This window comes from Falco cherrug, chromosome 4 (assembly GCF_023634085.1).
Source record: "Falco cherrug isolate bFalChe1 chromosome 4, bFalChe1.pri, whole genome shotgun sequence".
NCBI lineage: Eukaryota > Metazoa > Chordata > Aves > Falconiformes > Falconidae > Falco > Falco cherrug.
Window position 1 is genome coordinate 76,292,784 of NC_073700.1, and position 15,487 is coordinate 76,308,270.

Sequence of the window (15,487 nt, forward strand, 5' to 3'; positions counted from 1 at the left end):
CTGACCTCTGGCCAGGCTAACTCAGACTGTCACGGACTGGAATATCACCTCTCTAAGGAATGTATATATTTTTAAGGATGACGTGTTCAGGCGGATTTCAGACTAATGCTGTGCCACCTGCACATGAAGAAGCTATGGGAAGCTTTCCAGGAGGGGAGCTCCTTGTGAGCTCCTGCTGGCCTTGAGCTGTGTGCAGCTGCTGGCTGCCAGCTCAGAGCCGCCTGGTCCTGGTCCCTCAGCCACTGCCTGGCCTGACATGAGGCCACACCTGAACTTAACAGTTAAATTAAACTTGGTCAGCTAACACCATTTCTGTGGGTCTTCTTACCCATGCCTCAAGGTTCCTTTCTGGTTTTTTTGCCATGGGTAGTGACAGTTTTTGGTTTCTATGGTTTATCAACGGTTTCCCTTACCAACAGATCTATTCCTCTGACTGAAAGTCTGGCACAGCTGGAAACTAGAAGGAAAACCACAAGTGAATGGCCTGGCACCCACTTACCATTCATCTCCAACCACAGACTGATACAGTTACTGGATTTGACTAACGGCTATCAATCAGCCCAACTGTAGACACTTAGAAAGATATCAGCTAGAAAAGGCTTGAGGGAAAATATGAGCTAAAATCCAGCAAGGTATTTTACTTTCAATGGGATGATGCTGTCTTGGAAATTCACATGTATTTTGTACTTGATAATTAGTGTTATTATCCTGACTGTTTGCCCTTCTCTCCATTAATGTGTGTTTGTCCTCTGCCCAAAGCCAAAGGGAGTTCTGCCTTGGAGGTCAGATTCAACAGAAAACAACCCTGCCTATCCAAAAAATGGAATACCATGAACAAGTGCAGTCTTCTTCCTTCCTTTGTTAGTTAAGTTTGAAGGAAAATGTCATTGTTGTTCCATCAGATCACTAAGGTCACTAAGCTAAACTGTGGCTTGGGTCCATTCAGCTTAAAAAATGCTTGAAAAAAATCTTTGTAATAGGCTGGCTACTTATCTGGGGAGGAAGAAAAAATCCTATTTTATTAGGTCTGGTTTGGAAAAACCATCAGCCTCCCACACACCCATATGCACATGAATGGCAGAAGAATAAAGGAGAAAAAGCGCAAAGCACAGAATTTTGAATGCTGACAAGATCTTTCCAAGGAACAAACCTTCTCCCAGTACAGTTGGTCTGGACTGTGGTGAACTTTTATGGCACTTGCAACTTAAATCATTCTTGTAACAAAATAAGATAATTTCCAAAAATGGCAAAAACAAACTCAGGCCAGAACTGTACAGTACTTTGGTTCAAAGGTTGCAAATCAAGCTGTGTAGCTTTCACAGCTCTAAGCTGCAACATCCACCTTTGCTTGTTAAAACAAAGACAAAACAGAAAAGGAAAAAAGAAAAGTTGTTGTTCTAATTTTCCTGCTACCAGAATCCAACTGCAAGCTAGCAGACAAGTGAATGATTACACTTCTGAGCTCTTGGTCCACTAGATATGTTGGTTTAAGGTTCACTGGAAAACACTAGATAATATGATTGCAAAGTCTGTGTTTAAAATTGCTGCATGATAAAGAGAACAGTCCTCTCTTAAACCACATAAGATGTTTGCCAGTTTATATGAATAACTGAATTTATAAACAGCATTCATGGCTGTATTTACTCAGTCGCTTTTTGCCTAGATGTCTCTACTGTCTCGGTTTTATTATACCTTCCCCCTCAATATCCAGTTATACATCCTTTTTTTTTTTTTTTCTTTCACAGATTCCCCTTCTGTCCCTCCATTTCGCTTTTCAACATAAAGATTTGAAAATATATTACAGCTCTCTTCTCTCTCTGCTTTTGAAAGGCATTTCAGAGATGTGTTGAAAACAGAAATGTGTGTGAACAAGAGCACAAAAAGGGAAGGTTAAGCTAAGAGCTGAAAAAAGGTAGAAACTTTAACATACAGAGGAATACAGGATCTAGTAGACGAAGAAAAATATCCTTACTGCTGCATAGCTATAGTGCCAACTTAAAACAGTGAGGACTAAACAATCACATTAGTTGAGGCACAGGAAAATAACTGAGAAAGAATGAAAATGCATCTGAAATGAGACAAAGCCATGTCACAGAAGTATGCCTCCCAGTTCCTTACATGGCAGTATTCATATTTTAAAGTCTCTTTATTATCTTTAGAGTCTCTTCTCAGAGTCTGTTCACAGTACTATTCTTATATGTGCAGAAAGGTAAAACAAAACTGAAGTTTTCACTACTATCAGTCAGTTGCGTTTCTTTCTCTTGTGTTCGAGAGAACAATACACTGCAATACCCACACACATAGCAAGAAGTTAAAACCCCAATTTGGTGACAATTCACAACAGTGTGCAGAACAACTCTTAATAAAGATAATTTTAAAAAGACAAGGAATATAATCCTTCCCTACAGAAATTCTGGTGATTTTTCCATGATTTTCTACCTTACCTAAATCATGCCAAGTTTATTCATTGATTTCAGTTTAAGACAGTTTCATTTTCGGCATGTTACATGAACATGTGGTCTTTCTTTTCTGGTCCTGTCCAAACCGAAGTGTCTTCAGTTACATCTTTGCCTGCACTGATGCACTGGAGCTAGGGCAAGAATATGTACGGTACTTAGAAAAACAAGCTCCATATTAAGTTGTGTAGTATTTTGCTGGTAATGTTCCAGTATATGATACTTTACTGTTGATTACAGGCTTTAAACAAATGTTCCTGCTCCCCAATGCTTTGGATAATCGAACAATATTAATGGAAAACATTTTTAAGTGATGACATACTGTTATTTAATTTGAAGTGAGGGTCACTTCATACATATATCCTCCTGTAAGGTATGTATTCGCGAAGTTACGAATTCATTGTCTGTTCCTCAAGACCATTAAACAGCAAAGCAATTCATCACAAGGAATGACTACTCCAGGATATGTCTGGAGTAGAGGACAAGTACCTCAAATTTCCAAGCAATTCTCTGCAATAGCAGAATTTCTGTGAATCACTTTCCTCCAAGCACACCGTCCTCTCTACATTCTCCAGATGAAAAACATGCTTAGGCAGCTGAGAACCTTGGTTCTGCTGTTGAACATACGTTGCCAGATGTATACCTAACTTTTTCAAATTGCAACCTTGAAAGACTACATCTGTGAGAGATTAGCACCTATAGGAACAGCTAGCTCAGACCACATGAGCATGAAATGAAACTGATGACAGTCAGAAAACAGACTCAGGGATGAACTGGACTTCAGATCTCTTCTGAGATAAAAGCTGTCCATCCCATTCAAAGCACCAAAGAACCTGCAGGCTATGTTACCAGTTACAACTTTGTTGCCACTGGTAACAAGTGGGAGTATGTGCCTCCTTCTCTGGATAAGGACATACATGCAGTGGCTCACATAGTCATGGCCTGACTTCCTTTGAAGTGCCGCTTTTGTGTATGTGTGTGTGTGACATTTTAACAGAAGACAACAATTGCACTAGCAGTGTGGCTTAAATTCTTGCAAATTTAGCTTGAACACATTCTTGCTTGTGTTACACAGTCTCATGAAGACCAGAGGAGAGACTGCCAATTCCAGCCACAGCTCTTCAACTGACAGTTCTTCGTCTCTTCCATAGGCACATATCCACATACATTGCAACCCTGATTTTGAACGAAAGTCTCACAGTCTTAGGGACTTACCTATTGAGGTTGATTTCACAGACAGGACAACTGAAAGTTTATCACTGAAAGAAGTGCAAGGAATGGAAGCCGGGACACTACCATGTGATACCCTCTATCCCTGCCAGTTTGCAACACCTGTCTTTTACAGAAATCACTCCAACCAAGTGCTGTACTATGCACATTAACAGAGATTAGCTCCGCCACTCTTTGTGCCACTCTGTCGCACTGAATTGTTTCTACAGAGGTTACAATCCCCTTTGAAGTCAGGGTTAATTTCAACAATTATTTCAGTGAAGCCGAGACTAAATTTACCACATGATCCAGCTAAAAAGAATTATTCTTTTCATTCAGTGATAGAAGTTCACAAACTTTCCTATCCAGCTTCAGGTTTTGGAGACAGCTTAAAAACAGTTACCCTGTTACACTTGCCTATTTTCTTCTGCATACGCTTGACCATATTTATCACACAAAACATTAACTGAAACTTGAGCTGCAGAGCGGACTGCTCTTCTCTCACAAGTAGAGGTTGAATCCAGGGGCAGCTGGGTGCCCCATCTCCTTCCACAAACCTATCCTACCACCGGGTTGACTCAGAAAAAGTACATGCAATGGATCTGACAGCTCCTTTTCAAAATACTAATAACCTATGGCTTGTTTGGAAAGGGGTATATAGATTTACTATATTTTAGTGCAAAAGATGCTTGACATTATACTGTAAGATACTGTACCTAAGCATGAATATGTGTATATTGGTAGTTTTTAAAACCTGTTATATATTAAAAATAATAAATGTTTTATTATTAAAGACAGCCTGTAGGTCCCAAATCCAGAGCTTGCATCACAACCTGACCACCAGACAAGGCTCTAAGCTTTGATTTTATCACCTCTGTCTACATTACCTAGAGCAACAAAAGTCCTGGTCTCATGGCTGTTCTACTCAAAATGATGTAACTCCTCTAACTGGACAAATTTATACCATTGAAAGATCACTTATATCCTATAGCTCGTTTCCCTACGTCCATTGTTTGTACCTACCAGGGAACTTGTCCCATCACAGGTATTTTAGTAGAGTCACACATTTCTTATCTGCTGCTACAAATCTCAAGCATGGCTGGCCGGTAATGAAGTAAGTTTCTCACATATATCAGAAGCTGGCAGAGTAAACTGAAAAAAGAGACAACCACTAAACCCTTGATTTTATATTTAAAAATGATTAAATAATAACCTCATGCTATTTGTGCCAATCTTGTGGCTTATGACATTATGGGACTGATGATCTTACCAACAGCCGGCTGATAAAAACACCATGGAGCTGGTGCACGAACGATCTCAGTAAGAAGCCCACGTCCATGGACTTCATTTCCCTCTCGGCTGGATGAAGCCTGGGGCACTGTTTCACTTTTGGTTTGAGGAGGTGGAAAAGGTTTTTGAGAGAGGACTGTTTCATGTTTTGGGCTTGAATTGGTACCTGTAATGTTTGTGAAGTTTGCACATGCAGTCATAACACTGGCCACTCTCAAATGTTTGCCTTCTTTAGCTTGACTGGCTGTGAATATAACATAGGCTACAAAACCCAATGGTCTCTTCTGATGATTTTTAGCTTTCTGTTTACTGCAAAGGGAGACAAACTCAGTTGCTTGTGCAATATTATATTAAACTTGCCTAGCTGGAACTATGTATCTGACTCATTAGTCCCACATACAAACCTATTGACATCCTAGTTTGTGCAGGATTGGAATCATACAGGATTGTGGTTTTGAAGACTGGGCATGTATAGATGCACTAAGAACTAGACATTGAAACATTTAGACATTTTTTCTCAAGACTGCCTGCTCAGAAGAGTCCAAGATTGGTAATCACCGCTTTCTTCTATAGACCATTTCACCCAGATTCAGATTCCAGTCATCGTCCTCTCTCACACTCCTTCACCTTAATTAATACTATCTAATTCAAGCAAGAAGAGAGACAGTTCCTTCTTCCCTAAAACACTGGTCATGGCTTCCTGCTTTGGAGCTGCCTGCAGTCCTTCAGCCAGCTGGAAGAGTTTCATGTATCCAGACAGAAATGGATGCTTCTTCCATCTTAGTCTTTCTCTTTAATGAGTTGTTCACTGAGTAGGAGGTACAAGGCCCTTCCCTACTGTCCAGGAAAATGCTGAGCCTCAGAGTGAAACCTTTTTATAAGTAATCCTTATTTTTACCTAAACATTAACAAAAAAGACAGCTGATCTTCTTGCTGTGCCACAGGATGACCCCATGCCCTTGGGTCCTCATCAGTCCTGCCAGCTGCATCTCTGAAGGGTTCTGTGGTATGGTAGCAATCCATAGCGTACCTTACAATTTTCCTTACTGCATTCCTTAATGCACCATAGCTTTTACATCACAAAGAAAACAGTCACTGTGACAAACAGTTACACTTTCCTCAGATAACGACAGTCCATCAAAATGTGTGTGGAAGTCCCTGCCGTCTAGTTAATTAGAAAGGAAATTTAAAAAAATTGGATATAGCATATAAGGAAAACTTCAAGTAATGATTTATTTGGGGGTGCTCTCATCAGCAGTGCACGTGGACAGAAAAAGATGCACAAAGCAGAACAGTTTTTGTACACTTAACATACACCTGCTACTGAGCAATTTATTGTTGATCTGTAAGTAGAGTAGGATCCTTGGGAATCTGTGTGAGGGGTTTCAGAATCAAGCTTTGTACATTCACGCATGCAGAAGCCTACAAATCTGCACCCTTTTTAAAATGTTTTAGATATAGCTATGACTTTATACAAACCTCAGGCTGCAGGAGGACCAAAGTCCTCAGCTGAGAAGCATCATTTGTTTAGCTGAATCAGCCAAGATGCAAGTAAAGTTCTGATTTACTCTATATATTCTATATACTATATATACTCTCTATATAATTATTTTATGTCTATGAATTCCTTTATACACTTTTGTGTATTTTTGATCTATTTCCTAAACAAATACCTTGTTTGCATTTGTCTTAAACTGCTTTGGATTAAGAGTGATTCAAATATGATGAGGTGCCTTCTGTGAGACACAGCAGCCTGTAACATCTGGACTGGACCATTCATACAGAGGTCACCTCTCTACTACACTTGTCCAAACCTACAGCACCTTTACTGTGTTTGTAACAGCCCACAAAACTATATTCTAGCAAACTCAACGTGCCAAACATCTTCTTGGCATAAACAGGATTCTGATATGTTTTGTGATGCTGTGTAGTGGTTTATTTTGAAACTCATTCCAGTGAAGTCTCCATGATATAAAAAAGCCCAAAGGAAACTCAGTACCTTTCTTAAAAATGACAGAGCTTTAAAATCTTCCAAAGAGAACACAAAAGAGAGTAGGGAAAGAAGAGAAGTACCCAGTAAGACAGTAAAAATAAAAGGTTGTATTAAAGCCAAACCAGCATCTATGTCTCAGATTTAGCTGCATTCTCATGCTCTTATCCTATCAGCACCAGTGGAAATGCAGATCGGTGGTTACCCAAGGGCACTAGCATTTTCCAGCAGAAATAGCTGTTGCATTTATTCAATCTTTTGGAAATAATCCATGGAATTTGCAAAATTTTACAGTTTATTGCTACCAAGGTCACCGTAACATGGGTTTTTCTTTTGCAATCCAACAGGAGAATCAGAAATACAACATATATCATACAGAGAGTATTGCAACATTAACCCAGTACAACAGTCCATGGAGACAGCATTCAGTGCTGTTCCTTGTAGCTTTATGGCAATAAGCCTTGGGATTAGTCTTCCAAATCATGCTTACATATTGATGTGAAAGTCATATTGTTTTCAATGAAACAACATAGTACATACAGACTTGGCAGATTTCTGACCTCTACAGTTTTTGACAATCTCCCAAATTTTGGACTGAGAATGTCAGACTGACCCTGCATTTGGCAAGAATAATAGAAATTCTGGTTTTATCAAACACTGTTTCAAATCAGATCTCATTTACATTTAAAAAAGTAATTCTCTGATCTTGTAATATTAATGTAATATTCTCACTTGTAAATAAGTAGAAAATTTAACTGTCCATAATTTAATTTATTGTTGGATTTAGAGAGTCAGTGAGGCTCACATATCATAAAAGGAAAATAAAATTCAATTGGTGGTGCTTGTATATGGGAATATTTCTTATCTGTCAGAATACTGCACATTAAATGAGGAAAAAAAGAGAGTTTTGAGCATGTAATAAAGTTCTGTGTTCAGCTGTTTGTTCTGTATCACTCTAATTCAAATGCTAAAATGAAATTGTTGACTCTGCTATTTAAATCAGAAAAAATATCAATGGTAATGTTGTGAACCTGGCAGTATATGGCATAAGACTAAATCTTTAAAAGTTTGCAATGGAAGATTTGATTGATACTCCTAAAGTACACATTCTTTTTTTCTCTCATTTTCTGACCTCATTTCTGAGTCAGAAACAGAGAGGGTGGAGTATAATAATTCTACCCAGGCCATTTGACCAGGCAAGAAGCCCAAGAAAAATGATTTTTCCATATACTAACATTAATAAGTAGTAGAATCCCAAAGTTATTTTGCAAGACTTCAATTAGTATTTTGAACTTCACGTTGTATAAATTAAACAGTTGTTTCTCAAGGCCCTTGCAGTATGGCTTCTCCTTGCAAATTATACTGCTTTTGGTTTTTAGGCTACCCAGTGTATAATTTTCTTTCACATTTTCTTTGCGTATATTCTTTGATTTCACAGTGGGTGTTACAAACTACTACACAGTTTCTAGATGGAGATCGCCCAGGTGAAGACAACAAGCACTTTTTCAGTAAGCTCAACCAAAGACCATGTGATTGGATTAACATCAAGACAGATTTACATTGTTAAGGTTCTTGGGCGTTCCTCTCCACACCCTGCATGGTACAACCTCCATATTACTATCCTTCCATGGGAAGGACCAGTACGTAAGTGTTCCTCTCACATTCACAACTCATCTGCATCCAGCAGTATATTTTGTAGGTAGACACTTCCGATGATAGCCAATTTAACTGAATCAGCCAAAAAAATGTCTTTTATCTGCTTTTTTTGGCTTATATTTAACATCTTTGTTAACCTGCTCTCAGGCTAAATAGCTTATTCTTAAAAAAATTTTTACCTTTAGAAATGAACTTTACAGTGACTTCTGAGATCTCAGATGTGCCAAGAAGGGACTATGAGCAAACACCTGACACTCCAATGCACAAACTCCGGAGCAAGACTCTGCTGACCACCATGCCCTGCCTTCCTCAGGGTAAATCCTCTTCAGAATTCAGCTTTACTCAAATTGATCAACAGTCTCTCTAGCCAACTTTTATCTGCATTTGCATTCAGGTGTAACAGGAACACAACAGTGCACATAGAGGCTTTATTTACCAAGAGCTGAGGCAGACTCCCACCAAAAAAGGGACTCCAAGATGGCAACAAGTATGAATTCGCAATGGCTATTGATGTTTTGTGCTGCAAATAAAACATCCTATCAGGCCTTTTCATAATAAATGTGATCCAGTGTATTGTACCAGACTTGTTACTGCATTTTTTCAAATTTCAAATGAAAAACATGAATAAAATAAAACTGTATTTCTTACTTTCGACGGAACATTTCTGCAAATATGCAGCCAACACTCCAAAGATCCACTGGTGTTGCATAGCTGGACTGAAGCAAAACTTCAGGAGCTCTATACCACAAAGTAACAACCTGTAAAACAATAAGGAACGTAAGAGAGAGCACACTTAGCTACAGAATTATAATCTTATACGGGTTACGTAAACAACTCCCATTTAGTTTAATCCAAATTGTAAAATTTCACAGGTTAGGGCAAACTGGTTTGGCCAGTGCATAGAAAAGGGTTTTCTATGGAAAATCTCAGTATGGATTCATGCAGTGATGATGAGTTGGGAAGTGAGACCACTTCTTGTCAACAGCAGTGCAGTTCAGGGTACAACAAAAATATAATATCAGAGTACACTGTTGGTGTGGTATCACAATATCACAGCATGCTACTAAAAACTCTTTGAAGCTTTTGCAACTTCAAGACCCTAAACACCTTCCAGTGGAGATCTGGACTCTCCATAGAGCAAACATTAGTCTATTGAACAAGGCTGCCTTTTCTTAATCAGCTTTTGTGGACCCCTTAGATGTAGTCACCAGAGCCAAGCTGGAAACAAGTAAGCTAGGAAATACTGTGGTTTTACCCATAGGACAAATCAGAATCTGTTGCTCGTGTCTGTCCTAAGCCCTTCATAGTTTCTGTATTGTTTTTTGTAAAAGAAATGGGGTTTGCTCAAGTGTATGGGTCAACCTGGTAAACATGTCTAATCTGTCTCAGAAGTTCTCTCTGAAGAAACCGAAGATAAAACTTATTGTATCGGTTGGATATAGATTAAGTCAAACCCTCCCCAATGCTGTCCCTTATCAAAGGCATTCAGTGCTGTTCATTGTGGTTTCCTTGTGCACAGAGGTACCTTAAACTGCCAGCTTTCAACTAAGCAACACAGCACAGGGTTCCTTGGCTGATTTCTGACCTTCGTAGTTGTGTCTTTAGTCTCTGCCCATGTGCTGCTGGTTAGATAAGCACTAACTTCTCTCACAACTTATTTCCAAATGATACACTCTTTCTCAGGGACATATGCCATGTAAAGTGTCTGCTTTTAGGCTGTACTTGTCCTGGTGGTCACGTTGCAACATGTTGTAGAGACCCAGTGGGAACTTTACTGGCACTGCTCCATTGATGTGCTTGCATGAGTCCTGCACATTGGACCCACAACAGAGATGGGACAGTTTATATTTATCCTTTTGTTTGCCACAAGCAGACCAAATACAGATGAGCCTGTCTGTATCTTCAGTATATTTACAGAACACAAGGAACTTCTTCAGAGTCCTGTGTGAGCTACTATGTTGGCAGAATATGATCTCAGAACCATGGGAGTATCCTGCTCCTGAATACAGTTATAAACCAGCCATACCAACATATTATCATCAGCTAAATACCAATAATTTCTTAGTGTGTGCTATAATTTAAACCTCTGACTCTTAATCTGGGGGCAGGGAGGGTCTCCATAATTATTGGTTTGTTTCTCCAACAAACACAAAGGTGGGAGATGCAGCATTCAGGAGGAGCATGAAACAAACACACAGAAATAAAAGTGCAAAGATAAGAATGAAAATAACTTTAAAAATGATGTTAACTAGGATAGTGAGTTCTAAATGTCAAGACCAGTACAAAGAAATGTGTAAAAAGAGTGGTTTTTTTAATGATAACAATATAATTGTCTTCTAAGCAAAAATAACAATGGAAGTAATCAGCCGAATTTGCTGGTCAAAGCCAGCTGAAACAAAAGCAAATAAAACATTTATTACATTCATTACATGCCCTGACAACCTTTGGAATTACTGAATGGCTATTGACGGGAGGTTCACAGATATTTGCACAAGTGGTCATATTTGCTAACAGTCCTCTTAAACACTTTGATCTCAATTCATAAAATCTGTCTTTGAAACAGTTCAATAACACAGTGCAAAGTACTGCACTGTCGAGCTAGACTTCCAGATACCTGTCCACAGAAACAGATTCCTGTGTGGAAGCTGGGCATTATTTAACTCCATTGGTCTTTCTGATTTGGTACCATAGCAGTGATGCTTTTCCAAAATATTTCTCTATAAAAACCCAGAAAGTTTCTTCAGAGGTTCACTCCAGGGAAAGAGGAGAAATGTAACTGGAGGTCAGGGATTTTTACTGGACATGCCCTATCTGAGTCAGACAGAATTCCTCCTAAAACACATACGTACTCCTCCTGATGCAGATATACCTCTTAAACCGAACTGCACTTCTATTCGCTCAGTACATTTGTGGAAAAGCTTATTGAAGAAACGTTGCTTTCAGAAATTAGGTACAACAATTTCAACCCATTATTGTTTGTTAATGGCTGGGTGCAGTGTCAGGAGCAAAAGCTGTGTGATCTCTGCCACCAATACCACCAAACCTCATGATTCCTGGTTTGAGATCCACATAGCTCTTCTCACACAGTGAAAGGGTGCTTTATTTTCCCCAGTCCCACCAGCCCAGCCACATTAAGGCTCTGCACTCTCATACGCAAAGGACTGGGGGATTGCATGGCTGTGACACAGCCTGAATACTTCTGACAATGTATGCCCCAAACCGAAATCCCTTTTTCAGGGAAATGTGGCACAGGACAGCTGCTCCTTTCCTGAGAGGAGCATCACAGCTTGTGGCTGGTCCCCAGGTGCTCACTCAGGGGGAACAGTGCCATTTTCAGAAGGCTGCGGAAATGTACAGAACATTAACTGCTTCTCCCATGTGACGACTTACCAGCACAGCTCCCCAAGTACTTGTACTCTGTACCCTCCATGCATGCATACAAAGGGGACTGGGAGATTTTACTTCTGAGTAATTTGGAAACTTAAACCTTTAAAAAAATTATTTCCAAAGTCTCACAGTCCAATTCCAGCAAATACCTGATTGCTTTATAGTCAGAGAGAAAGTAATCTTTGTTGAGCTGTTTTGCTATACTCTGTTATTACTGTGTAATTATAGAAGTGACCAAGTAACCTTTATGGTTTGTAATATGCAAGTCTGTGTTTCAAAATGTGAACCTGAAAGGGATCAAAATGTTGTAAATGTCAGTTTGCACACAAGTAATGCCTCAGATGACTCCTCTAGTAGTCTGGGTCTTCTCCTGAAAAGCACAGGATGATGCAGATGATGCAGTGGTTTTGACACAGTTTCACACTCTCTTTCTCTTACCATAGAAACGAAGAAAATATTTGTGGACATTCCATTAAACATTTGCAGATAAGTAGAAATGAAAATTATTCTGAACACAGGATATGGTGAGGCTGAACAACTAGATCATCACTTCCTCTTTAGCATGGTTCTGACTTAGAATGAAAAAATGCTTTGCTTAGATAATCCACGCCACCAGTAAGACAGGCTCTCCCTGAGAGATAGAGCACTTGATAAAGAGCTGCTTGATAAAGTCCCATTTTTAGGACGAAAAAAGCAAGCACTTGCATCTGTACATTTCACTGCAATTCTGCCTCTCCTGAAAATCTGACACGCATGTTATGTGGCACATGGCGATCGCTCTGTAGGAAAAGGGTTTCGTGCTCACATGCTGATGGAGATCCTAAATTCAGTGCAACACTTCTAAATACTCTGGAGGTTGTAGACTTTAATGACCATGTCACATTTTAGTCCTCTCATCTAATGAACTTCCCTCCCTTGCCCCTTCGTTGTTCCTCCTCACCCTGCCTGGTTACTTTACCTCCTCTCTTACACCAGCCAGCTTCCTCCCAGCTGTCAGACCTCCTGGCTCCTCTCCCCTGCTTCCTGCCACGTGCCAGTGGCCCCCCTGATGGTGCACCAAACGTGCCTAATCCCCTGCTGTTCCTGTGCCAACACCCAGGTGGACACAACCTGCTGCCCCGCCATGTCTCATGTGCTCTGCCTTCCCTCATGTTCCCTGACTGCTCCCCTGGGCCCTCAAACTCCCTCAAATTTCAGACCCTGTCCAGCCTTCTTCCAACTGCCTCCAAATGCTCCTGGGCCAAAAGAGGTCCTTTTCCCTGTTTAGCTTCTCAGCCCACCCTGCCTGTCCTAAGGATACCCTATGACATTTGAATTTCATAGATTAAGCTACATATGAAAAGACAGAATAATTCATACACTGGAAGGAGTACATACCTAAAGGAGTAACTAGTCTCCTTTTCCAGTGCACTTTTTATGTTTCCACTACCCAGATAAGATGGGATGGTATCAGATAAGAATGATATCAGTAGCTGCAGATCACTGCTTCTAACAATTTAAATGTCAATAGATTTAGGCAGCACTTCAGGATGAAAAGAAATGAAATGTGTAAAAGAACATTGCAAAAGTCTACTGAGGCTGTGTCTGACCCTCTAAAGAAGATGTGCTCAGTGAGAAGCAAGGGGGGAGAGCTGCATTTAGAGTCAGAAGAAGAAAGGGAACTTTATTTTGAAATAAAGCTTTCCGCCTTATTATATCTGACAGATGTTGCTGTCTGGGACCATCTAGCCCCAGAAGTTTCAACCCTGCCCTTCATGGTACCTGTTTCTGACAAATAATCAAATTAGTGGTAAGTATCTGTTCACTAGCAATGTGAACACAAGATCTAGGCATTGTGTCAGTCTCATTTAATTTCCATTTACTTTACAGAACAGATTTTCACTTTTGAATAACTACTTAATTTAAATAGATCTGCACAATTCACAGCCCTTTCCAAATATAGTTGTTGTCTGAATAGCATACAGTTCAAAAAAGACAAAGACAAACAGAGGTTTAGGGATGGGGTTGAGTAACATAGACACAAAAGACTACATTTCGGTTTGCCACAGACTTTAAGTACAGACCAATGCCCAGTTGCACAGCTACCGGAACAAAGCAGGGATCAGACTGTAACACAGTGGCTATGTCTGTGCTAGGAAATTAAATGGGACAGGAAATGTTCCTTTGGCACTGAGACCAACAGGCACAGAGTGGCCTATGTCCATATTACTAAATTCTCAGCCTCCCAAAAAAGGTGACCGCATGCAAACTGCTTATTGGGAATGGTCTTTGGTCCATGGTTAACTGTGCCTAGGAACTGTCTGGGGAAAGGCTCGTTGGCATAACTCAAAACTATGCCAGGAACTATTTTAATAATTTAACAGTATAGACAATTGAGCTCCAGTACCCACGAATGTTTCCTGGCACTCTTTAATCTACTAGCCAGTGAGTCATGCTGTGGCCCCGGGTCTTCCTTTCACTCCAGAGAGAAGGCGTTTTGCTATGCTTCCCTCATCTCTGCTGATTCAGAGGGGTCTCCAGGAGGGCGATGGGGTGGGGGAGGCATGGCCCACTCCTCATTGCACCCAGCAACTGATCTTATTTTATTGCAAGTGTGTTGTACAGGTCAGATGAACACGTTGCAACTGTTGTCTATGAGGAGAATCAAACTGACTGGCCCACATGTAGACATCTTTCTTTTAGACATCTAAAGCTGGATAAGATTAATTCTACTCTAATTAGCTCTGAGGGGACTTTGAAGAGGCCTATAAAACCTTTTAAAATATTTAGCTTTCATACAAATCATAAACAAAAGCAATTAGCAGGATTAAATTCATACAAAAATCCAAACAGAATTTTTCTTCCAAATATTTTGCTTTTGTGATTGTGGTTTCTACTGTACTTTTTTTGGTGCTGATTTTGTTAATTTTATCTACCATTAGATACATACTCATTTCATTGCTAAAAGCCTTTCAACCTCATGAAAGATTATTTGTAAAAAATATTTTTTTTAAGTTCCCTAACATGGTTCTTACACTCACTTATTTTGCTCAGTTCTCACTAACAGACCTCTCACATTATCTTTGGGGCATCTTTTCAACTCTTTTTCATTTATTTTTGCCCTTTCTTTTTGAGTAAAAATGAGGGAATATAGCTATAGAATATATGGTGCAGTATGTAGAATACAGCTCTTTAGTGTCACTTTGTGGTCCCCCAGCTTCACCAAAAAATCTATTGATTCAAACTGTTCTGGAGGATTCAAAGTGGAATCCCTCCAACTTCACTATGGAGCTGCTACTGCATGGCTTCTTCTTCAGGTCTGGGACTCTAAAATGACTTGCAGAATTTTCTTCAAGTTTTATAGAAAAAGTCTTCTCAGCTGTATGACTAAGCCTGACACATTCGCCACAGACTAGTTGGAGAGGACAGAATTACAGATGGGTAAAAATCTGGGCTTATGTATTGATTGAAGCCTGGCTTCAATCTTCACTGCAGAGAGACTCTCACTCCCTAATACACC

The 15,487-nt window shown here is 39.8% G+C and overlaps 1 protein-coding gene across 5 annotated transcripts in view; it reads right to left on the reverse strand.

The window, feature by feature from the left end:
- CDK6 (cyclin dependent kinase 6) overlaps positions 1-15,487 on the reverse strand; it is a 147,399-nt gene that overhangs the window by 33,901 nt on the left and 98,011 nt on the right. For all 5 annotated transcript variants that reach the window (XM_055706595.1, XM_055706592.1, XM_055706594.1 and 2 more), the window contains exon 5: positions 9,250-9,359. In XM_055706595.1, coding sequence (XP_055562570.1) covers positions 9,250-9,359 — 110 coding nt within the window. The remainder of the gene's footprint in view (positions 1-9,249; positions 9,360-15,487) is intronic.